Source organism: Trichomycterus rosablanca, chromosome 14, assembly GCF_030014385.1.
Source record: "Trichomycterus rosablanca isolate fTriRos1 chromosome 14, fTriRos1.hap1, whole genome shotgun sequence".
In the NCBI taxonomy this organism is placed as follows: Eukaryota; Metazoa; Chordata; class Actinopteri; order Siluriformes; family Trichomycteridae; genus Trichomycterus; species Trichomycterus rosablanca.
In genome coordinates this window covers 27,662,319-27,689,254 of record NC_086001.1, presented here as the reverse complement: position 1 = coordinate 27,689,254, position 26,936 = coordinate 27,662,319, and the positions used below count along the sequence as shown (strand labels likewise).

At 40.5% G+C, this 26,936-nt stretch overlaps 1 protein-coding gene and 1 pseudogene across 1 annotated transcript; one reads left to right on the top strand and one right to left on the bottom strand.

Moving 5' to 3' along the window:
- Positions 1-884: 884 nt before the first annotated feature.
- On the bottom strand, positions 885-21,112 carry LOC134326270 (tripartite motif-containing protein 16-like). Its single transcript, XM_063008437.1, has 9 exons — positions 21,043-21,112; positions 20,289-20,871; positions 20,077-20,172; positions 18,794-19,027; positions 15,810-15,969; positions 15,650-15,709; positions 11,571-12,060; positions 2,910-3,006; positions 885-998 (listed from the first exon to the last, which is right to left on the bottom strand). Exons 2-9 carry the CDS (start codon positions 20,865-20,867, stop codon positions 885-887), a joined length of 1,830 nt encoding a protein of 609 aa, XP_062864507.1. The 5' UTR covers positions 20,868-20,871; positions 21,043-21,112.
- A 2,268-nt stretch (positions 21,113-23,380) lies between these two features.
- LOC134327208 (5S ribosomal RNA) lies at positions 23,381-23,490 on the top strand (annotated as a pseudogene).
- Positions 23,491-26,936: the final 3,446 nt, after the last annotated feature.

The window sequence follows — 26,936 nt, the reverse complement described above, 5'->3', positions numbered from 1 at the left end:
TGAAAGCCAAGGAGCAGGGTGAGAAGGTTTTCCTCGTTTGAGGGTAGGAGGACAGAGCTGATCGAGGGATGTTGAAAGAGAAGAGAGTAAAGTATTAGTTGCGGAGTTGAGTGGAAGGGTAGCAAGCATGTCAGGGTTAGGTAGTGAAGTTAGGATGTTGGAGATCAGCAGGGAGGAAGATAAAGAGTGAAGATTGGGACGTGTTGTAAGGGTGAACGTGTGGTTGGAGGTAGGAAGAGTTGGGAGACAGAGAGAGAAGGACACAAAGTGATGGTCAGAGAGGTGGAGTGGGGTGACAGTGCGGTCCAGAACAGAAGCTGGACGGCTGAAGACCAGGTCCAGAAGATTGCCTCCTTTGTGTGTCGGAGGGCTGTGGTTAAAGATGAGGTCGAAAGATGAAAGAAGAGGAAGAAGACAGGAGGACTGAAGTGTAGGGAGATTAAAGTCACCAAGAAGAGTCAGAGGAGTTCCATCTGAAGGGAAGAAACTCAGAAGAACATCCAGCTCTTCTATGAAGTTTCCCAGTGCGCCAGGTGGTCTGTAAATGACAATGATATGAAGAGTAATTGAAAAGTAACAGTTAAATGAACACCTCCCTAAACAGTTTCAATAATAACCTTCAATAATAATAACTGAAACATTGCAACTAAAACAAAAAAGATACATTTTACTCCACAGTTAGCAAAACAGCATGCTTACTTACATTCCATGTCTTCAGAAAGCTGGAGTCATCCTCATGCAGATAGGCTGGAAGAGCACGGAGGACAGCAGCACGTCTGACTTGAAAGTCAACCTGCTCCTTTAGAGTGAGAAGATATTCTTTACTTGCTGTGAATGATACTCAGCACAACCACACAATGCTATGCAGTCTGTCTACCATGTCTTTATGAATCAGTTTCAACAAAAGATAATCTAAAGATAAAGGGGGGGGGGTCCAACACAGCATAGAGCTGGTTCTTCAGGTTGATGTTTGTAATTCTGTGAAACTTTGCACAGATCTGCACAAATACAAATGAATATTTAAGAAAGAAGGTATGTGCATAGTGTATGTGGCCCTGCAGAAGAAAAAATACATACCATGAAACAAAACATTTTGAACCCTGACTGTCAGATTTGGTGGAAAACATTCAGATTCCTTACACTACCCAAACTGATATGATGTAAATCTGAGAACACTTGAGCAAGTGATCACTGAAACAGTCACACAAAAAAATTAAACAGCACAGTCAGCCCTCGCTATCCTCGCTATATTGGTACCTGTAGGGGTCCTGGAACCAGTCCCTGTGAACAGCCGACTGCTATTTTTTGCTGTAATACATTTGCTTAAATAAGCTTAGTAAGGAAAATATTTTTACCTGGGACTCTATTTTAAGGGCAGGCCAGCGTTCCAGCACATCACCAACAGGTAGGTCTTCACTATGAGATCCTGACTCTTTTAGACAAGGATGCTTTATGACAAGAGCTTCTGCTACCATTGACACTTCCTTATCATTGGGGTATGCTTTGAAGCTATGCATTTTGCCTGCAAGGGTCTCAAGGATGTCATGCTTTTGTCCCCTAGATAACTTGACAGTCTTCCCTGTTCCCTCATTGTAACATTTCCCTCCTCAAGTATGAATTTTACCTCATAAGAAAATGTGGGCACTGGAAAAACCTGAGGCCATCCCTCAGCCCTGTCTGGAGTCATGGCATGGGACAATATTATTGTGTCATCTGTTGCTACTGAACTTGCATCACTCTCAGGTTGTACAACTTTTAGTACAGCCTTTTGTGGAAGTTCCTCAATGTCTACAAGGGAACATAGCTGGCCGTCAAAGTCTGGATCTTGGTATAATAGGCTAAAGTAAAAGTCTAGTTTAAACCTTTCTTTTATCATTCTTTTTAGCTCATCTACAGATTCTGGGCGTGAAGATAACGTCATCTTCCTCACAACCTCTGTGGATATATGTAGATGAAATATGAAGTTCTGACTTGTCCTGTTGTTAAGAAAAGAAAGAATGCATTAATGAGCTGATCATAATTTGCGGGAACATGTATTTTCTCCATACTGTTCAAGAGACTGAAAGGCTACATTTACATTACAAGCCTTACTGTTCAATTTCGGTTTTTGACACACTCATGAATGTAAGTGACCTGTATCTGTAAAGTGAACAAATCGGTAACCTGAAACAGCACATTGATTCGTTTATGCACGTCACCATAACAACCTTGACCTGATCGTGTACAGCTGATGGGCTGCTTGTTGTCCTTCTGAGCAAAATGCAATGGATACATGTCCTACTAATGCATGATTTTAGCTCATCTACAGATTCTGGGCATGAAGATAGTCATTTCATATGGGGATAAAATAAGTTTTGACTTGCCATTTCCTATTGTTAAAAAGAAGAGAGAATCCATTAATGAGCATTTGTTTAGGAGGGGAGCAAGCAATAAGCTACTATACTAAAAAAATAAGCTACTAACATTATAGCACTAATGTGCATTTTTCTTGTGAGGACAAAAAACATGAGCTCATGAGCTATACATGATCAGGTCAAGAAGACAACCTGCTTATGCACTTTTGTTGTCTTTGCAGCTACTACTGGCAGTGCTTCACAGCACTAAGTTCATGTGTACAGACAAAAAGTCACATAAAATCCAATTCTCATTCAAGTCACATGGGCACAAATCAGATACGTATCTGATCTCAAACCACACACAAAAGTGTGCCCTATCAGATTTGCATATCCACACAGCACTGAAATAAATGTAATGTCACATTATGGCAGAAATGTCACTTCAGCCTGGTAATGTGAATGCAGCCCATAGGTCTACATTTGTGCAGTTTAATTATCCAAGTCTCTGATCAAAATAAATCTTTTCTGCGTTAACAGCAAATGTCCATCAATAGTGTATGCCGTGAGACTTACTGTGTCATTGAGTTCTGAAGGCTGATGCACAGAGAAGTTCTCTGATGATATCAGGTCAAAAGATTGTAAATGCTCACTGTACCGGCACTCGTAGTCTCTGCAAATAAATAAAACAGAGTTGTTCACAAGCAGTATTTGATCAATCATGCTGAATTTTGGAAGTCCTCCTGCCTGCCCTGCAGAAACAAACATTCCATTTGCATATTCTGTGCCATTTATAGAGACTTTTGATGTACTGAATATGTTTTGGCTATCTGTCAGAGTCAGAGAGGTTTTATTGTCATTTCAGCTACATACAAGTACATATTGAAACGAAACAGCGTTCCTCTAGGATCACGGTGTAACACGGTACAAAAAGTGCAAGACAATACAAAACAGTGCAAATACAACAATAATACAAAAAATCCTATAATAAATAACTATTGTCCCTAATCTAAACAAGTAATTAGAACACAGGACTAAAGACAAGTGTTAGTACATGATGGTGAATAGATGGTACAATGGTTCATGAGGTAGTGACATGTTGTACATTAGCAGCGTAAAATTGGCAATGCAGATAAGGTGCCTAAAAAGTAAATAAGGTGCAAGATACAAGTAAGGTGCAGAAATTATTGTGCAGTTCCAGGTGTGCAAAAATGCAAGTAACATAGTCAAAAATGCAAGTAACATAGTCAATACAGATCAGTGTGTGGCAGCAGAAAATTTCCGGAGGAAATTGTTACAGTACTGAGTTTAGGAGTCTGATTGCTTGTGGAATAAAACTGTTACACAGTCTGGTTGTGTTAGTCCGGATGCTGCGGTATCGTCTCCCAGACGGGAGCAAAGTAAAAAGTCCATGTGATGGATGGGTTGGATCGTGCACAATGCTGAGAGCTTTGCGGATGCAGCGGGTGTTAAAAATGTCCGTGAGAGATGGAAGAGCGACCCCGACGATCTTTTCAGCTGTCCTCACTACTCGCTGGAGAGTCTTGCGGTCCGACGCAGTACAATTTCCGAACCAGACAGTGATGCAGCCGCTCAGGATGCTCTCCATTGTTCCTCTGTAGAACGTGGTGAGAATGGGGGGTGGCAGATGAGCTTTCCTCAGTCTTCTCAAAAAGTAGAGACGCTGCTGGGCTTTCTTGGTGATGGAACTGGTGTTGAGGGTCCAGGTGAGATTCTCCTCCAGATGAACACCGAGAAATTTGGTGCTCTTGACGATCTCAACAGATGAGCCGTCGATGTGCAGTGGGGAGTGGTCCCTTAGTGTCTTTCTAAAGTCAATGACCATCTCTTTGGTTTTATCCACATTCAGAGACAGGTTGTTGACTTGGCACCAGTCCGTTAAGATGTTGTACCTCCTCTCTGTACGCTGACTCATCGTTGTTGCTGATGAGTCCCACCACAGTTGTGTCGTCTGCAAACTTAACGATGGAGTTCGAGCTGTGCATTGCTGTACAGTCGTGCGTAAGCAGAGTAAACAGCAGTGGACTGAGCACACAGCCTTGGGGAGCGCCGGTGCTCAGTGTGGTGGTGCTGGAGGTGTTCTTACCGATCCGGACGGACTGAGGTCTCTCAGTCAAGAAGTCCAGGATCCAGTTGCAGAGAGAGGTGTTCAGGCCCAGCGTGCTCAGCTTTCCAATTAGATGCTGAGGAATGATGGTGTTGAATGCTGAGCTAAAGTCTATGAACAGCATCCCGACGTAAGTGTTCTTTCTGTCCAGGTGTGTAGAAGCCAGGTGAAGTGTGGTGGATATGGCGTCGTCCGTTGAGCGGTTAGGACGGTACGCAAACTGCAGTGGGTCCATGGTGGGAGGCAGTAGGGTCTTAATATGCCTCATGACTAGTTTCTCGAAGCACTTCCTGATGATAGGCGTGAGTGCTACGGGACGATAGTCGTTGAAGCATGACACAGATGACTTCTTTGGCACGGGTACGATGGTGGTCGTCTTGAGGCACGTTGGAACGATGGCGCTGCTCAGGGAGATGTTGAAGATGTCAGTGAATACATCTGCCAGCTGGTCTGCACATCCCTTGAGCACTCGGCCAGGAATGTTGTCTGGTCCAGAAGCCTTCCGTGGGTTGACTCTGTGCAGAGTTCTCCTCACGTCCGCTGTGGTGAGACGAAGCACCTGGTCGTCACAAGGTGGGATCATCTTCCTCGCCAACATGTTGTTCTGCGCCTCGAACCGAGCGTAGAAGTCATTCAGCGCATCTGGAAGGGAGGCATCACTGTCACAGACGGGTGGAGTCGTCCTGTAGTAGGTGATGGCCTGGATGCCCTGCCACAAGCGCAGTGTGTCCCCGCTGTTCTGGAAGTGGCTGTGGATGTTCTGGCCGTGTGCGTGCTTTGCTTCTCGGATTGCCCGGGACAGTCTGGCTCTCGCTGTTCTCAGAGCCGGCTGGTCACCTGCTTTAAAAGCGGAGTCTCGGGCCCTCAGCAGTGCACGCACCTCTGGAGTCATCCACGGCTTCTGGTTGGGTCTGGAAGTGATGGTTCTAGTGGTAGTGACGTCCTCAATGCATTTGCTGATGTAGCAGGTCACTGAAGTCGTGAACTCCTCTAGATCAGTGTAATCGCCGTATGTTGCAGCCTCCCTAAACATGTCCCAGTCAGTGCACTCAAAACAGTCCTGAAGAGCAGAGATGGATCCTTCTGGCCAGGTTTTCACCTGTTTCTGTACAGGTCTGAAGCGCCTGATGAGTGCTCTGTATGCTGGAATTAGCATTACAGAGATGTGGTCTGAGTATCCGAGGTGGGGGCGGGGCTCCGCCCGGTACGCACCGGCAATGTTGGTGTAAACATTATCCAGCGTGTTGGCTCCTCTCGTAGCAAAGTCCACATGCTGATGGAATTTAGGGAGAACAGACTTGAGATTTGCATGATTAAAATCCACAGCGATAATAAACAGTCCGTCTGGATGAATGGTCTGCAGTTCGCTGATGGCTCTGTAAAGTTCGCTCAATGCTTCCTTCGCATTCGCGCTGGGCGGAAGATACACCGCGACAATAAGCACGCTGGTGAATTCCCGTGGTAAATAAAAAGGTCTGCATCTAACAATAGCAAATTCCACCATCGGAGAACAGTACGCCACAACAAGCACAGAGTCCTTGCACCATTCGGTGTTAATGTAAACACAAACGCCTCCTCCTCGTGTTTTACCGGACTGAGCTGCATTTCTATCGGCGCGATACGATGCTAGCCCGTCTAGCTGAATGGCACTGTCTGGAATGTTGTCGCTAAGCCATGTTTCAGTGAAAATTAAAACACAACAGTCTCTGTACTCACATTGGGTCGTTCGCTGAAGTCTGATACAGTCCAGTTTATTCTCCAGAGAGCATGCATTTGCGAGGAATAACGATGGTAGAGCCGGCCGGCTTGGGTTAGCTTTTAGCCTAGCACGGACCCCGGCTCGCTTTCCACGCTTCTGCTTCCTCGAGCACCGCTTGCGGCGCCCCCTCCCCCGGTCACCTGCTTCAGGTAACACCGAGGACTGCAGGCCTGGTTCGCGAAGTAGGCAGAGTTCATGCAGAGTTCGCCGCAGATCATCCTGGACGTTGGTTTCTGACTGTTTTCTCAGTTGTAGCAGTGTATGGCAGTTGTAAACTAAGTCAAAAGTGGTTGCCATACGTTTATAAACAAAACTGTTCTAAACAAACTTACAAACTTTTTCTGAAAACAACAAAAAAACACCGTTTTTCGACCCCAGAGCGGCCTCTGCGTGTTAACGCGCCGCCATCTTGGATCTATCTATCTATCTATCTTGGTCTCTATGGAGTCTTTTGCCACCTGAGGCAGAGTGGAAACTTGGACAGAGGTGACACTTGAGCTTTGAGTATGGGGTCTGAAATATAATGGTGCATTGAGGTGATACGCCATCATGTACGGATGCCTGGTTGCAAGAGTTTTCAAGACGTTCTTAAAATTGTGTGTGTCATGTATCACCCTTTTAAAAAACCTGTGTTTTCCCTCAAACCTCATGGTCCATAGGTGAACCAGAGGACCAAAACACTTTGTCAGTTCTGGGTAGTGTTCAACATAATGATGCTTGGGTCGGAGCTTAAACTCTGGGAACACTGCTTTAAGTCCCTGTCTGTGGTCAGATATTTTAATCTGCGTGTACTGGATGGATTCCTCTGTGAAAGACAATTTCTTTAAGGTCCATCAATACACCCCATGCTTCATCTCCTTCAGGAACTTTACTTCTTACCATAAGTGGTAATAACCTCAGCAAAGTACAATTTTCATGTCCATTCCCACCAATGCTAAATTTGGCTGCTAAATTCTTCGGGATTTGTTGTGGTTTATCAAGCTTGTCAGAGTGCTGATATGGAAATGTGCGAATTTTTGTGCTTACATAGTCAAGAGTGAAATACTTTAGTCGAATCATTTCATGAATGCACAAGGCCAACTCAGCAGGCACAATACCTTCAAACAGATCATGCAGTATGTCAGGCGGGAACCCAGTAATGGGGTGAAAATGCTGCAATGCCTTGCTGAGAGCACACTCACCTCTAACACCAAAATGGGTTATATTTTCTCCTTGTTCAACATTTTGCACATGAAGATCATGGCAGGCCTTTCTTCTCATACTAAACTCTCCTTCAGAAACTTCAGTGGCCTGTATTTGGTCTGAAGTACAGCAACAGAATCTGCAAACATAGTGTCCTCTGAAAGACTGCACAAAGCCTGCAAGACCATGAGCAGCCAGATTGTCAGCTGCCACACACAAGACAGTGCCCCTGACACACTGACCAAGAGTTTCAATGAAAATGCCATCCTGCTCAAGAGTGTGCAAGTCTTTTAATAAAGGTGACAGAATATTTTCATAACCACACTTCTGCACATCAGATACTTTGCATAGCAGAGCTAGCTGTATGACATGTAGGCTGGACCTATACTCACTGAGTATATTGGCAAGCAACCAATAGACTGCACAAAGCTTGTAGATCTTTCTAGCTGTGCCTAAAGGATTTGCTAGTTTTAAGTCATCCACATACAAAAGCAGTGATAATTTCAGCTCTCCTACTGCAGACAATAACTGATTTTCTTTAAAATATGTCCCATCTTCATGAGACAATTACATTCCAGGTGGTGATGGTTTGCTTTCTTGAATTTTATCAAGTAGATCAGTATTTTTAAACATTGTTTAAAGCATCTGTAGTATTAAAACATACACTGCTGTGTGGCCACTGGAATCTACAGTACATTGCTCTGGCATTACCAGAGAGTAGTTATGTCTCACAAATGTTTTTCTTCGCTTAGCAGTGGACAGCTCTGCACCTTTGCTGAAAAACCATGATGACATGCTCTCGCAAAACCATGATGACAGAGTCTCTCACAAGAGGTTTGGACAGTGAGAATATCTGTACCAAATTGTCAACTATGTCCTGTATAGCTGTTGCTGATACATGAAGAACACTGTGCCTTTTTTAAAAACAAAGAAGCCAAGTTGTTTCTTAGTTGAGCTTGCAATTCACCAATGTCATTTCTGGATTCAAGAGGATTACGGTCAGGAGTATCCAGCTCACATGAATTCTGAGAGGAAACAGATTTATCAGATTCAATCTGACTATGAATTGGGGGGCTGTCAGATTCTGTCAAGACAATTTCATTCTTAAAATCCAAGACATCACTTTCTGGATGATTCCTACTTTTGTGTGTATTGAAGGAGGAATACACATTAGTACGATAGTAACAATTTTTAAATTTTTAATTTTTAAATCCACCATCTTGTGTTGTTTTAAATGTGTCCTTAAATGACTGAGTAAAGTTTTATCATTAAATGGCTGCTTGAATCCACACAAAGGACAGATAAATGATACACATCCCATCTGATTTCCACTATGCACAACTGTTTGAGTATGTACCCGTGTTAGGTGAATTTTCAAAGCATTTACTGACTGAAATGTGCAGACACAGTCATCATAGAGACATGGCAATGGACTGACCAAGGAAACATTACCATGATGCAAACGATAGTGTTCAAGCACCTGTGCCCTTTTATTAAAAAGAGCGGCACAAAGTTTGCACTTCCAAGCCATTGATTTGTGTGTGTTGTGATGTGCATTCAGTATTGATTCAGATTTTAGTAAAGAAAAAAATAGATTAAATTAATTGTTTATCAACATACCAGACTGAAAATTCCATACATCAGCATGATGCACCAGTTTTAGCCTGAAGAGAGAACGATGGAAAAGTTAGTTAGGCTGCAATAATTCCAAAAACACCAGAAAAAATATATGTGAACCACTTGACCTTGTACTACAAACTGACTTGACTTCGCCAAACTATTTGAAACAGACTAATGATTTCACTTCTACACATAATGAAAATCGCAGCGACACGTAAAAAAACACAAAGCCACTGCTACTTTCTCAGGTTTAGAGCAAAATAACGTGAGAAAAGCTTTGTTTTCCATTAACACTCAACGTTATACTGTGGAAGGTTGTCAAGCATACATATGGGACACTGAACTATGACAGTGGTGTTTTTCACAAAAAATACAAGCCTACATTAAACCATCATCTCATGCCCACTCACACCGATTACACCTGCGAGACAGCCCGCCATTTTAGGGTCATAACAATTCAATTAGCTAACGGATTAAGTTAACGGTACCAGAAAACTTTTGAATGTGCACAACTGATGCCACAAGACAACCTGATTAAGTTAATAAAATAAAATCGCTAAATATAAATAATAGAGAAAATACACGAGTAAACAAACAGATAACTTACCAAATTAGCGCACCCAAAAAGAACACCAAGATCACTGCGGTCAGCACTTGGAGGAAGTTTTCAGCTTCAGAAATTTGCTGCATGCCACTTCGCGTTTCACCTCCAACGTGTTCACAAGCAATCCCACGGCGAATTTCAGAGAAAAAAAATATCTCACTTTGCATAACTTGGAAATATAACCAAGTTGTTCACACTTTTCTCCACATAATCTAATCAGAGACGAGCAGAAAACATGGAGGATGCGCCCACAAGTTTGGTGAAGAAGGAGTGCGTACGGACGTCAGTGACGTCACTGCGTCGGAATTACTGTTAATTGTTTAAGTGCAATGACAAAAATAAATTAAAGCAGTCGAGTACTGTAAACTTAAAATGTCAAATTAGTACAGACTACACAGAAAATTTTAGGCAAATTAACGCTTTTATTTTTTTTGAGTTATTACAACACAATTAATTTATCCAACTTTTACTGTTCGGGTTTACAGTGCACCCTTCATGGCTAAAGTCATAATAGAGCTCAGAAATGCCACATGCATCTGAAATTACTTTTATTCTGTTTGCCTAATCATTTGAACCCTTTTTACCGATATGACACATGTGTGAATAGTTTTTACCTGTAGTGTGTAAACGATGACAATAGTGTGTTTGTTGTGTTTAATCTTTGTGGCCTGTGTGTGCCATTTTGCATCAAAGTGCACTTCAATGGTAAATGTGTGTTAGTCAGTGAGAATGTGTTTAGAGTTTTGCAAAAAGGTTGAATCAGGTGTGAAACTGTGTCAAACTAGGAGAAAATGGTTTAAGGTTTTGTGAAATGAGTGAGTGAAGTTTTGGCAGTTGACAGTTGTATTCCAAGAATGGGTTTTAGTGTTTTAGTGATTGAGAAAAACTGTAATGAAAGAAAAATGGAAAAATAAAATGGAAATGATTGAAGAATATCAAAAATAAAACAACAAAACCTTTTAAACGGATAAAAGAAATTTAGGGAAATAAAAGAGAAAAAATGATGAACCTGAAAAAAGTACAAAAAATTAAAACAATAGAATTTTTACTCAAATATTTTTGTAACTCAATTCATATTGTAATAATACAGACCCTGTAGTGGTGGTCTTGCTAAAAGAATCAAGAAACAGTCAATTGGATGAAAGTCTGAGTTGTTCTCAAACATACCACATTTGTATGGTATAAAGTGAAAGATTTCTTCTGGAGAAAATAAAATTTTAATAATCAAATTTTCTTATACAGGCTCACTGTGGAGGCAAATTGGTGGATAAGTGGGCGGGTCTAAACTGCTGTAGGCTGAATGAGCAGAGATAAACTGATGAAGGCTGAACGAACGTACCACAATACAAATAACTATTTCTGTGAAAGAATCAAATCCCCTCTGTAACCATCCACACATATCTAAGTTCTGCTGTATTATTCCTCACCATGTGCTGGTTTCACTTTTAAACTTGTGTTTTACAGCTCAGGAGAAATCAGGTGAGAATCAGCTTCTCCGGGAGACTCTAAAACACATCATGTGGCTTAATGTACTAAACAGCCTAGAAACACCAAACGTCTCTCAGTTATTACTGGTCATAAGTGCTTGCTATTGCTGAAATGACCAACCTGTGGTTCAAAAGGTAAATTATCATTTTTATAATAAGATTTTTCTTATAATAGATTTGGGAAGAAAGAAGTTTAAGGTTTTAAATATTTATATATAATACTTTTAAGTTTTTAAATATTCAGTTTGTCTTTTATTTAATTTAGTTTTAATATCTGAATCCATTTAGATGATAAATATTTAAGAAAAGAAGAAAAAAAGTGGGTAAATACTTTTTCACAGCACTGAATAAATGGTGGTTAATAAATTAAAAAGAAAATCTTCATAAATGTATCACTGCCTCACAGATTCTAAAATCACTTTCATGTAAATTTTACATTTAATTTGTTAAATCTGACAGTTTCACTTTTGATCCTAAATGAAGATCGAACCCCGGGTAGAGGGGCTGAGTGAACGTGGTCTGAACTCTGTGGAGGAGCTTCATTGTATCAGAGACGCTGTAGAAGGACAGAGTTCCTGCTTCATAATCCACATACACACCTATTCTAGTCTTTTTTTTATTGTGCCTGAATGAAAATCTGGATGGGGAACAGAACATCCTCCAGGACAGATCATTATATCCAAACCAACACTCATAACCCCATCCCTTCCTGCTGATGCTTTTATATGACACTGTAATATAAACCCCATCATCCCCACTCCACTCAACCTCCCAGTAACAGCGTCCACTCACACTCTCTCTACACAGAACCTGGTAGTAATAATTAAATCTATCTGGATGATCAGGATACGACTGTAATGTTCTACTGCAGGTCACCACTTTGTTCTCCTCAGACAGACGGAGGTGTTTATTTACTGTGTTTGGATCCAGTGTGAACCGACAAAAATCTGGAGAGGAAACACAAAATAAACCAATTAACATAGAAGAGAGAGAGAGAGTGTGTGTACAGTGTGTGTGTGCAGTGTGTAAGTGTGAGTACAGTGTGTGTAGTGTGTGTATGTCTAAATGTGTGTGAGAGTGTGACACTAGACAAACACACACAAACACTGCACACACAGAAACACCGCACAACCAAAGATAGTGTAACACTATTCAACACTAAACACACAAAACACACGCACACACAAATACACAGAAATGCCGCACAACCAAAGATACAGCACAACACTATTCTACACCAAACACACACAAACACTGCACATACACACAAATACACAGAAACACTGCACAATCAAAGATACAGCGCAACACTATTCAACACCAAACACACACAAACACTGCACACACAAATACACAGAAACACCACACAACCAAAGATACATTTGCAACCTTATTCAACACCAAACACACACAAACACTGCACACACACACACACACACAAATACACAGAAACACCGCACAACCAAAGATACAGTGCAACACTATTCAACACTAAACACACAAAACACACACAAATACACAGAAACACTGCACAACCAAAGATACAGCGCAACACTATTCAACACCAAACACACACAAACACTGCACACACAAATACACAGAAACACCACACAACCAAAGATACATTTGCAACCTTATTCAACACCAAACACACACAAACACTGCACACACACACAAATACACAGAAACACCGCACAACCAAAGATACAGTGCAACACTATTCAACACTAAACACACAAAACACACACACACAAATACACAGAAACACCACACAACCAAAGATACAGTGCAACACTATTCAACACCAAACACACAAATACACAGAAACATTGCACAACCAAAGATACAGTGCAACACTATTCAACACCAAACACACAAAAACACAAACAGTACACACACACCAGCAATACAAAATCCAACAACAAACACACATAGTCATGCTACAGTGTATCACAAAAGTGAGTACACCCCTCACATTTCTGCAAATATTTTATTATATCTTTTCATGGGACAACACTATAGAAATAAAACTTGGATATAACTTAGAGTAGTCAGTGTACAACTTGTATAGCAGTGTAGATTTACTGTCTTCTGAAAATAACTCAACACACAGCCATTAATGTCTAAATGGCTGGCAACATAAGTGAGTACACCCCATAGTGAACATGTCCAAATTGTGCCCAAAGTGTCAATATTTTGTGTGACCACCATTATTATCCAGCACTGCCTTAACCCTCCTGGGCATGGAATTCACCAGAGCTGCACAGGTTGCTACTGGAATCCTCTTCCACTCCTCCATGATGACATCACGGAGCTGGTGGATGTTAGACACCTTGAACTCCTCCACCTTCCACTTGAGGATGCGCCACAGGTGCTCAATTGGGTTTAGTCCATCACCTTTACCTTCAGCCTCCTCAGCAAGGCAGTTGTCATCTTGGAGGTTGTGTTTGGGGTCGTTATCCTGTTGGAAAGTTTTCGAAGGGAGGGGCTCATGCTCTGTTTCAGAATGTCACAGTACATGTTGGAATTCATGTTTCCCTCAATGAACTGCAGCTCCCCAGTGCCAGCAACACTCATGCAGCCCAAGACCATGATGCTACCACCACCATGCTTGACTGTAGGCAAGATACAGTTGTCTTGGTACTTCTCACCAGGGCGCCGCCACACATGCTGGACACCATCTGAGCCAAACAAGTTTATCTTGGTCTCGTCAGACCACAGGGCATTCCAGTAATCCAAGTTCTTGGACTGCTTGTTTTCTTGTGCGTCAGCTTCCTTCTGGGATGACGACCATGCAGACTGAGTTGATGCAGTGTGCGGTGTATGGTCTGAGCACTGACAGGCTGACCTCCCACGTCTTCAACCTCTGCAGCAATGCTGGCAGCACTCATGTGTCTATTTTTTTAAAGCCAACCTCTGGATATGACGCCGAACACGTGGACTCAACTTCTTTGGTCGACCCTGGCGAAGCCTGTTCCGAGTGGAACCTGTCCTGGAAAACCGCTGTATGACCTTGGCCACCATGCTGTAGCTCAGTTTTAGGGTGTTAGCAATCTTCTTATAGCCCAGGCCATCTTTGTGGGGAGCAACAATTCTATTTCTCACATCCTCAGAGAGTTCTTTACCATGAGGTGCCATGTTGAATATCCAGTGGCCAGTATGAGAGAATTGTACCCAAAACACCAAATTTAACAGCCCTGCTCCCCATTTACACCTGGGACCTTGACACATGACACCAGGGAGGGACAACGACACATTTGGGCACAATTTGGACATGTTCACTGTGGGGTGTACTCACTTATGTTGCCAGCTATTTAGACATTAATGGCTGTGTGTTGAGTTATTTTCAGAAGACAGTAAATCTACACTGCTATACAAGTTGTACACTGACTACTCTAAGTTATATCCAAGTTCCATGTCGATAGTGTTGTCCCATGAAAAGATATAATAAAATATTTGCAGAAATGTGAGGGGTGTACTCACTTTTGTGATACACTGTAATAAAGCTCTTTAAATTGTGTGTGTGTTTGTGTGTGTGTGTGTGTGCATGTATAAGAGTGTGTGTGTGTGTGTGTGTGTGTGTGTGTCTGCTAATGTGTGTCAATGGGCAAGAGTGTGTGAGTGGGTGTGTCTGTGTAAAATCTCCAGACAGCAGTCAAAAATATACAGACAGCGGTTTAAATGATTGTTTTACTTGTTTTAGATTCGTGACCTTTGAGGTTTTTGGTGTTTTATATAACTATAGAAGAAAAGTACATGGAACAGTGGTCTTTATCAAGGACCCAAAATGTCCCTAATCTGAGGCATGATCAGTGCCAGGCCTGTCAAACCTAAAGATTGATTTAAAATCTTAAAGATCTTTTTTTGAAACAGGAAAATTTGACAAGCATGAGGATTTGACGAGGACCAAATTGTGATGGTGTTCCCGGTCTGCAGTGGTCAATATCTATCAAAAGTGGTCCAAGGAAGGGACAGTGGTAAACCGGCGACAGGGCCATGATGCACATGGGCAGCGAAGGCTGTAGCTAAAACTGCTGAAGAAGTTCATGCTGGTTCTGATAGAAAGATGTCAGAATACACAGAGCATCACAGTTTGTTGTGTATGGGGCTGCATAGCTGCAGACCAGTCAGGGTGCCCATGCTGAACCCTGTCCACCACCGAAAGTGCCAACAATGGGCCCGTGAGCATCGGAACTGGACCACAGGTCATGATGGTGGTTGTGTGATGTTGCTGGAATGCCTTGCTGCTTCAGGGCTAAAGAAGAGTGTCTGGTCATCAGTTCATGATTTAAAGATTAAACACTCGTGTAAAACAAAAACACAACAATTCCAAATAACAAGAGCAGATCTTTGTTGAAATAAAGCTGAGGAAATAAAGTTTAGGTTTTGGACTTCAAATTTAGACTTGAACCAAACTGAGCTGATGTAGCATCTGAACTAGTAACATGTGACAAATATGTAAAAATACAGATAACTGGGGGGTGCAAATACTTTTTCACTGCACTGTGTATGTTTGTGTGCTTGTGAGAAACTTACATTGTAGAAAATCTTCTCTGATTTCAGGTTCAGTAGGTGGAGTAATCCAGACTTTCTTCACTGCAGAAGGGATGAACAAAATGTGGATTTGATTGTTTTGTTTGATGTTTGAGTACCGAAACATTTTGGAGACAATGGAACACTGAGGGCTTGAACTCACCTTCATCTGGTATCTTCTCACACTGCTCTTTCCAGAATTCTTCTACTTTCTCTCTCAGCTGAGATACAGACTTTGTAACATCGTCAAATGAGAGGAAAGGACTGATTGTGATGGCGGCTGATTCTGCAGATTCAGCAGGAGCCGAGAGAGACTGAAAATCCTACATCCAGATAAATAATGTTCACAGAGAAACAACAAATGATTCAACTAATAAACTAATAAACTTGTGTCTGTAAAATTGTTAAAAATAGTTGGTACAAGGACAATTTTAGACTACTGTGAAGATTGTAAAATGTTCCAAAAACATCTTAAACAGATAATCCAGCTGTTTGGGTATAAAAGAAGTATTCAGGTACAGACCAGTTTTTATGAGCAACGACTCTAAAATGCATTATTAAATAATCCTACGGTTTAAACACATCATTGATCATCAAGCAACACCAGCCCTGTTATTTCACTACCTGTCCACTAGAGGCCACCATTACCTAAATATTGAACCTAATCTTTTATTGTCTGCATCACGTGTTTTCTGTTTGTCCTCATTTTTTAAAATCAGACCCTAAACAATTGTTCAGGTTCCTGTAAGTCTGAATTTTCAGACAAAAATATTGTGGTTTATGTATGTATTGTGTTAAACAAGGTCAAACTTGTTCCTTTAAATAAGACTTTAAAAGAGTTGCTGCTATTTCGATTTATTTTTGATTGAGAGAAGTCTGGACGGCTTGAACATATGTGTGGTTTGTTTTAGAGATCTAAATTTGTTGGTCTTATATTGTTCTTTACTTCATTTAGTTTTGCAATTATTAGAACAAATGCACAGCAGAACCTACTATTTGATCCCTCATCGACAGCCAAGTCAAAAAACTTCACCAGAAGATCAACAGATTATTAGGACTCAGCTGTACACAGTTTTAATAGAACTGCATTCACTTCTTTCTCAGGGCTGAACAGATTCATTTATTTAACCTCTTAATTTATACCATTCCAATACATTGATACCAGTTGCACCTTTTCCCTTTGACTGGCAACCAATTAGATTTCCTTTTAGTTATAGATTAAATAATGTGGCTGTCTAGCAAAAAACTCAACCCTGTTATTTCCCTACCTGTCCATCAATCTAATCTCTCATTATCTAATATCAGTTGAGTTCTTACTATTTCTTATTTTTTTGACACTACTGTCATCAAGCTTTTTTACATTCTGAACATATTTTATTACTTAGACTGGTGCAGCAATAATATAATTACTTTTATATTCCGTATGTGTCACGCTACGCCAGAAATTAGTTCACCCTAAGGACCGGATTCCTCGACACAAACAGAGTAACGTAGTGTATGCTGTTAGGTGTCAGGAGGATTGTCTGGAACTGTACATTGGGGAAACTAAACAGCCACTGGCAAAACGGATGGCCCAACATAGAAGATCAACCTCTTCTGGCCAGGACTCTGCAGTTTACACCCACCTGCAAGCCAGCGGCCACTCATTTAATGATGAAGATGTGCAGATCCTTGACAAGGAGGAACGTTGGTTTGAACGTGGAGTCAAAGAGGCCATTTACGTGAAGAGGGAACGACCATTCCTGAACCGGGGAGGGGGCCTGAGAGTACATCTCTCACCATCGTACAACGCCGTAATAGGAGCTTTACCCCAATCATGTGTGAAAGACACACATGACCATTGTAATTAATGGTCATTGTGAATTGCATATGGACCTGATCACCAGTTCCATTGTTATGCAATGAGCAGTGATCGGTCGTTATGCAAATCAACTGCATATAAGGTTGGGGCAATGTTCCCTCTAAGCTGTGCGCGTGCGCAATTGCTCACTGCTAACATGGTCTCCGCGCACAAAAAAATGCAACCGCGCACAAAAAAAAAAAATTTAAATAACGCGTTCCCACGCCTTAATAACGCATCAGATTAGTTTTCTTTGTGTATCTTTTTTAGTTTGTTTGGCATTCTTTGTTTCGTTTTAGGCGCATATCTTAATAAGCGATTCAGATCACGTTTTCTTAAGTTCACTCTGTAGTGTAGTGGTTAGAGTGTCGGTCCCTCGAGCTCAGTAAGCTGATATGAGGGGTTCGAAACTGTACATTTTATTTTTTTCATTATCAAATTGCGGTTACCGCTAATGTCATTTTGTCCTTTCTGTTTTCCTTTTTTCAACACACCCACAGTTCCTTTATATATGTTTATATAAATATATACGAATTTCTTCTGTTGTTTATTTATATTAACGAATTGTCAGTTGAAACCTTTTAACAGTTCAGAGTCACAAACAATATAAGCACCTTATAGAGTACGGGGTAGAGCATTGCTCTTTAACACCAACGATCCCGGTTCGAAGTTCGCTTACTGCAATTTTTTTCCTATCTGCTTTTGGGTCTCACCACACTGTTACTAAACATCTGCACAGCAGGAGCTTCACACACTGGAAGTCAGTGCCTTATAATAAAAATATTCATTGTGTTTTCAAAATTGGAGTTTATAGTTGGCTTGGTTTGGTCTGCAGTTCATGTTTTGCCATATTTAAAATTAAATATTTATTTACTTCCAATAGCGTTAACATACTACCCAGGTCATGAACAAGATTTTTGTAATTTTTTATTGTAAGTGGGCTAAAGCACTTCATGAAAAGTATTCTAACAGAAATGCAAATGCTGAAATTTGATTATTTTATTAAATCATGTAACTTGGATAGATGCGATGCTGGCGTGACCACAGTGCACACATCTGATGTTGCTCACAGTGGTCCAAGGGACCGCTCAGGGAGTTTGTGTGTTTGCTCAGACACATGAAAAATTAGAGGGAACATTGGGTTGGGGTATTCAACACCAGCTCAGACTGAAGGAGTCATTTGGATTGAGTGACGAAACGTATCTCTAAAACAAACTTGTGTCCAGATGAACTGATTCAACTTTGTGGATTTGTGTACCTGGATTATTGAGCATGCATCAACAGATAATTATTTTTAGTGCTGTTACCAGGAGGAAATGGACAGGATCCTCTGTGTGTGAAAGCTGTTCCAGTTCAGCCTCTTTCCTCTTCAGCTCTACAATCTCCTGTTCCACCTGTTTCAGGATTTTTTCAGCTTGACTAACTTCTGCTGTCTCTCGATCTCTGATCAGATCTTTTAGCTCAGAGCAGCTTCTGTTAATTGAGTTGATTAGTTCAGTACAGATTCTCTCAATGTTTACCACTGCTGTCTGTGTGGAACACTGTTAGAAGATTCAGAAAGAGGAAACGTTTCACACTCAGATATGTAGAAATCAAAAGAAAGTCAGAAGACATTTTAAACAAGTTAGGGATCTAATCATAGAGAAGCTCAGATGTAACGTAACTTGCAGGACAATGTGGTTCAGTAGCTCCTTTTCTGTTTTGGCCATCTTGTAAACCTTCTCAGTGGTTGTCATCTTCCCCCTAGCAGTTTTCTGATGCACTTATTCTCAAAACCTTGAATGTGTCATTTTTCCTCTTTTTTCAGTGTTTATTCTTTACATTCATATGTAGCTACTGGTTAGACTAAGAATTTCATCACTCATAGCTTGGTGATGGTGCTAAATGGCTTGATTTTCCATACCCTTTCACCATGATCATGTCCATATAATGCAGTATTTGATACTCTATTTCCCAAATATGAGAAAGAGTTCAAGTCTTCTACCTTCCACCTTAAACTCCAGCACTTCTTCAGTGTTCATCATCACTTTAGTTTTTACTGCATTTATCATCATGTTATATTTCCTTACAGATATTTGATACAACACACCTGCTCCAGTATGTCCTTAATTCAAAATTAAATGTGTGGATTAAATATAATAAAACCTAAAAACAGCATATATACTGTAAAATGTGTAAAATACTGTTACAGAAATTATTTTGAGTATCAGGAAACAGCAGCCTGGCCAGGACTGGGAAATTCAATTTAGTGATCTTCTCAAGACTTTACCAGAAATCTTATACAGTAATTTATGTTTAAGCATCTTGATCCAAAGCAACAATCAATAATCTTTTTGGGTGGCTCAGTCAAAGTCCTAATCTCATCTTATCACTTTTATAATTATTAGCACCTCAGAATTTGTACAGGTTCTGTTGTACAGCATCAATCACCAAATAGGCAGAATGTGATGCATTGTTTTTTTTAATTAATGAACAAAAATGCTCCACTTGCAAAGTTACCTGAGATATAAAATATCTCATTTTTAATGGAGATTGGTTTAATGGAGGAGAGTCGGACAGATCCTGAGAGCTTTTTGTCTATAAAACTTACCTTGTGAGACTCCACAGCGTTTATCAGCTCACAAAGTTCCTTCTCTCTGTTATGGATTTTCTCCTGCAATTTTCTCTGGATCTCCAGCAGCTGCTTCTACACAGAATAACAATTCAGAATTTACTTGTATTGTGTACGAGCACCACATAAACATTGTCAGTGTAAATACTAATGAGTTGTTACTTGTTAGAGAGAGCTGTATAATATTTTACCTGTTTCTCAGTTGTTTCTGCTGCAGCTGATATTGTATCATGTCCTTTATGATCATCCATGGTACACAACATGCAGATACACTGCTGATCAGTATGACAGTAAAACTCCAGCAGTTTATCATGCCTATAGCAGATCTGATCCTGGAGTCGTCTGGAAACTTTAACCAGCTTGTGCTTCTTATAAGCAGGAATTCGATAATGAGGCTGAAGGTGAGTTTCACAGAAAGAGGCCAAACACACCAGACAAGATTTTACTGCTTTGTATTTTCTCTCTGTACAGTAATCACACTCCACATCTTCAGATCCAGAAGGAAGTGGAACTTGGGATTCTCTCTTCTGCAGGTTCTCTACAACATTTGCCAGAATAATGTTTTTATGCACAACAGGTCTTGGATTGAAGGTTTGTCTACACAGTGGACAGCTGTACGTTCCCTTATCATCCTCCAGATCCCAGCAGTTATTAATACACACCATACAGAAACTGTGTCCACAGTGTGTAGTTACTGGATCCTTCAGTGTTTTCAGACAGACTGAACAGCTGAACTCGTCCTGAGCTACTAAAATTTTGGACTCAGCCATTTTTCTACATGTAAACAGAAACACCAGTAAACACAGCAAGTTATTTACAGCAGCTCAGGCTTCCTGGTTTAGCTTGTAAGTGTCATGTTCAAAACAAGTGTGTTTGAATAAAATCAACAATTTGAACTACATAAAGTAACAATACACAGTAATGTACAGAAGTGTGAAAACTCACCTGCATTCATCAACTTAAATTATCAACAAAACTACAGACACGGAACAGATCCGCACTCGAACAGAACAGGGTCAGATCAGTTTCACTTCTGCTGAACTAAAGGAGAGAGAGAGAGAGAGAGAGAGAGAGAGAGAGAGAGAGAGAGAGAGAGAGAGAGAGAGAGTGTGTGTGTGTGTGTGTGTGTTGGCAGAGTTAGCGGAATACAAACTCCGAGTTTGAAGTGAACTAAATTTAAACTAGCACATACGTTAACACCCCCAACTTGCTCTCATGTTACATGCATCACATATTTCAATATGGTACATTCCAAAAATAAACTCTTTAAACTTTTGTAACTTTACCTTTGTTGAAGGTTGTCATTACATCAGCAGTCATGTTTTCTGTTTAACAAAATTAGTGTTTTACTGTAGTAATGTAAGCAGGGTTCTTATTCCTGCCCAGTAGGGGATGACCTAACAATACTTGACCTAGGAAGACAGGATCTGTGTCCCCACCCCTGATACTTTTAGTCTCAGTACTCACCTTGGCGAGTATGTTTGTACCTATCCTGCTGCAGTGAAACTCCTGAGTAAATGCCTGAGATGTGGTGAGGTGGGCTTTAGGAACTAGGAGAATCACAGTAGCACCCTGAAGTGAAGTGTAGGCTGAACATATATAAATGTAACACTTATTCCCACCCTCCCCAGATCTAGTAGAAAAGGAGAGACGCCCCTACTCCTAGGCAAGTAAATAACTTCAATAAACAATGATCAAAGGTAAAACAAATGTAATTTTTTATTATTAGAATTCAATTAATATAACAATTTACATTCTTGTGGTTATTTGGTTTCAATTTTAGTTCAAATGTCAACACATTCAATACACACGTTCAATATTAATGTTGTACAGTTGATACAAAACAGGAAAACAAACTAAAAAACTAAATGTTCAAATCTCTCAATTATTTGGGTATTGTATAATTACAGTCTGTACTTTCCCTTTAAACACTTAAGCTGTATTGTCACAGTTCACATTTATAAGTTCCCATACACAATAAACTGAAAATGGCTTTACATTTCAAACACTGCACTAAAAACACCCGTATAACTCAGTCTTTGTAACTCATAACTTATTAATCAATAGACATCAAATACCAGGCTGTAATGGTGGGATACACTCTAAAAGATGTCTGTATGGCAGGGTACCTCTTTTTAATGAAGCTGGTAAGAGAGAAGCAGAATGAAGTGGGTCCACACGGCCTCACACACACCCACATACACGCTGAAAATGGCGCTTGTTGTGACTCTCCCCAATCAGCCACCCACGGTAAATTTCGAAGCTCACTGTCCCCTAACACTTGAAACGAAGCTTGACTTACGGCACAGTCCATGGATGAGACTTGAGCTTGTTTAAGCTGAAAAGACCATGCGAGTCCCAGAAAAAGTAAAACTCCAGAAAACTTCTCAGTACTGCGTGCCAACCTTTCAATACAGCCACCATACAATCTTGAGTGCTGTTTGGCGCAGCCCAGTTGCACTCACACTAAACTCGTGAGCCTTAAAGTCTCTTTTTTTTAAATGGGAAAAATCCTCTCTCTCGTTACTTCTCCACAACCTGAAAAGGTTTCACTTCATAACGCGTTACTCTAATCTGACCACATTTTTCAGTAACAAGTAATCTAACAAGTTACTATTTCCAATTCAGTAATCAGATTAAAGTTACTTATCCAAGTTACTGTGCGTAACTGTTTTTGCAACTCGGGGAGTGACGTCTGGCCTATGCAGTCACAAGCTGCGTCCGAAATCGCATACTTACAGAGTATGCGCTAGATTGGAGGAAGTATGCACTACTCGGCCGGTAAAGAAGTACATACTTTCAGTACAGAAGTATGCAGTATGCACAAAACACCGCTATGTACTACACGTGGGGACGTGATGACGTAATATCACCATAGTTACAGACTCATTACAAACCCCACTTGCCAAAATTGTGGATATTTCTCGTCTTTTTGTTATTTATTTGTCTTAAAAATTTTTTATTTTATTTATCTTACTTACACTTGTGAACAGAGGACTCTCCGTTTTCCGCGTCTTTCTTGTTTCTTATTCCGTTTCAATCGCCTACGCAGCTCCAGTTGCATTACGGCAGCTGCTGAATGTAACTAATAAAGTAACTTGTAATCTAACTTAGTTACTTTTAAAATCAAGTAATCAATAAAGTAACTAAGTTACTTTTAAAATCAAGTAATCAATAAAGTAACTAAGTAAATTTTTAAAGGTAACTATGCCATCACTGGTTACATGAACCACGTGACCGTGTGGCGGCGAGATCAAGGAGTGTTGCAACTCTCTCTATCTACGGTTCTGGGCCACACCACCCTGAGAACACCCGATCTCGGAAGCTAAGCAGGGTCGGGCCTGGTTAGTACTTGGATAGGAGACCGCCTGGGAATACCAGGTGCTGGAAGCTTTTATCCACACACACACACCTTCACTCCAAACCTCCTGTTACACACTGACCCAGCAGCTTTTTCTTCATCAAAGCTACACAATGACACAAAGATCAGCTCATACTTTCATTCTTACTACAGTAAAACACATTCAACTGACTTTTAAAGTGAAATTCAAAATGTTGTACAGACATCGTCGCCATCTAGTGGTGCTAGAAATAAATTACAGCTTGTTGCTTGGGTACAGATTTGTGACTTTATTACTGTATTATTATTTTATTTTTATAATTATTAAATGTTGTTGTTGTGTTTGTTGTAATAAAAAATTCCTCATGTTTTAAAGTGTAAAAGCATAAACAGCACTGTCTATAAATATGAATCCTCTTGTGCTTATAGACTAGTTGGTTTGTAGTGTTATTTTTAAGCTTTTACTGGTGTGAATGTGTGAGTTAGAAAACAAAACATGACATTAGATAAACTGCTTGGAAGAACGTCTAGGACTGACTGTAGTCCTCTCTAAAGCTACCTGAGCAGTGTTGGGGTAGTTACTCAAAAAAGTAATCCATTACTCATTACTCATTACTTAACTACAATTGTAATGGGATTACTTTACTCATTACATCCTGGAAAATGTAATCTCGTTCCTCATTACTTTACTTTCACGTTACATTCTAAACCCAAACAAATACTGTATACTGGAATCACATCTACAAACAAATTCAATTTATATAAAAAAATCCTCTCTTGTGCAGAGATGTGTCTGTGTTTGTTTCTGCTTTAAAACATACACGCCATGAACCAATCAGATTTAACATCATTAAACGAGTTTATTCCTTAATTATTTATCCTTATACTAGAGGAGTGACTCGGTTCCTTTAGTTCATTTCAAAGAGTCGTTCAATAGAATCGGTTCGTTCGCGAACGACTCATTCCTCATCACAGTAACTGTAATGTCATTACAAATATGTAACTGTAACGCGTTACATGACTTCGTTACAGATAAAAAGTAATCACGTGACTGTACCGCGTTCCCCCCAACACTGTAGCTGAGAGATACAGGGCTAATGGAGATGTTTTACTGCTAAGCTGCTGTTCAACTCCAGTCCAGTTGGTGACGCTGGTGCGTCTTAAGTTGTTCTGCCAACCGCCATTAAACATCATAAGAAGAACAAGAAGCTGCTGTGTTTGTACTGTAGAGCCTCATCTGTAAGTAAAATATGTATTTAATTATAACCCTTATATTTCATTATAACCACATTCTAATTAATAATAAAACTAGAGTTTATAATAAAACATCACTGTGAGGATTTGAGGAGCTTTAACTGCAGTTTTATTTAAACAAACAAACTTTTAGCTGCTCCGCTAACTGTTAGCATCACACATGATTCAGTACTGATGAACCGATTCATTGTCAGTAACATGAATGAATCTTTACCCCAGATAAGAGCACAGTTTTCTGATTTATTTCCAATAAATTCATCTGAAGAGAGACGTTTCTGACTCATTGACTCATTGATTTAGTTTCCATGCTCATGTGAAGGAAAGTGTTCCGCTTAGCTCTTTTGGGTTTTAAAGGTTCTCAGAAGGTAACCTGTGTGGTAACCTGTGTGGTAACCTGTGTGGTAACCTGTGTATTCTGTTTGTTCACAGACACAGTGTTTGTTCTCACATCATTCTCGGACTCACGCAGTGACCCACACTTTGCTTTGCTTTAGGTGCTGAAGTAAATGTGACGTTGCCACGTATTTTTTTTACATTGTTTGTTTGTAGTCTGACCTTCTGTATCCGAAAACCTTCCACACTAGTGATGTAGCTCCGCTTTTAGGGACTAGTTCATCCTCAGTGCTAACTCCGGTACTACTCTCTGCATTGGTTGCCATTAGTTCACTGTTACGCGCTTGAGAGCAAGTGACGCATGTTTGCTAACAATATTGCGATACGGCAATATCGAGTTTACAACTATACCGGTATTATCGTGAACGATATTATATCGCCCACCTCTAGATGCAACACCAGAGGAGTAACCAGAAGCTCAAGGGCCCTATTGCAAAAACATTTTGGCCCCCTCAGCAACTTGCATATGCTGATGGCTGATCAGAATGAATGAAACGTTCTCACTCAGAAGTTACACTTCAAGTCCAAATTCCTGCCTCTGGTATTTTTAATGCAGTTTTATTTATTCTAATTTTACTTAACAAAAATATTGTAATATAAGAAGAACGACCTGGTGAGTGCAGCCAATGGGGGGCAGTGGACCCTGATGCACCTGCCCCATACACCCTCGCCCCCGTTGTAGTTACGCCCCTGTGCAACACGTATAACATCCTGTCAACCCACATCGTTAACCATGTTAAAGCGTGTATACAGTCCATCATGATCTATTTAAGGTCCGTGTACCTTTCGTCATTCGTTTTTCACTTCAAATCCCAAAGTTGAAAAACAGGAACACGGGGCATTAAAATCAAATAACAAACAAGCAGAAATTATAAAACAGCTCGTATTTTAATTTTCCGAAATCAACATTTTTTATCAGTTCGACTAATAAAATAATAAAAACGTTACGCCGCGCCCCCTGTTCTGACTTGTGTCTGTCGTAGTTTTTCCTGCCCTTGTAATTCACATAAGAACTATTTTTTCTTAAAAAAAAAAAAAGGTTATTGTAAGAAAAAGAACGTTGTTTTCTAACGTCTGACCTGTCATGTAATGTGAATTACAAATGTATTGTCTGGCCCTTTAAGAATGTTAAGTGTACTATGCTAGGGCATAGGGAGCAAGTGTGTAGGGAAGATATCAGAAATGATCGTCTCCGGCTGTGCTTATGTTCTTCTGTTTTTTTGCACTGAACTTGTGTGACATTAAAAGTAGCGTTCTGCTTCCTGCACTTTTAAGAAATGCAAATGACCACAGAGACACATTAACATGGTACAACCAGCCCAATAAAAATCGTTTGATTAAAATTTTACATAGCACTTTAAGCTTGCCTGGTTTTTTACAATGGTGGAATAACACCCATGCTCTTATGGTCTCATTCTCTCAGCTCCACTTTTACTGCAGCTTTTTCTGATTTGTTGGCATGATCAGTAAAGATGGTGTCTACTTCTTCAGTGCATTGCTGGAACATGCTTGAGTTACCCAGGTGAAATTGCTGTGGCAGGCAGGTCACAGTTGTCCAAAGTGGAAAGTTGTATTAAGTTATCCAGCACCAGGCTTTCCTTAACTGCAGTTGGGAATTTCTGTGACATGTTGCCCCAGTTCTCACCTCACCATCATTTTCTGTGGTGGGGTTGGTGTCGCAGGTTAGCTGGCCACGGGTGCTTCCTGAAATGCAGCTTCAAAGATTTTTGGTAAGGGCCACACATGTTAGACTCTTCTATAGGTGCAGGTCCCTCCATGGCACCGGTGATCTGTACTACCTTTACTGCCTTACTTTAACCCACTGTGGTGGCTACCAGCTCAGATTGCCGCT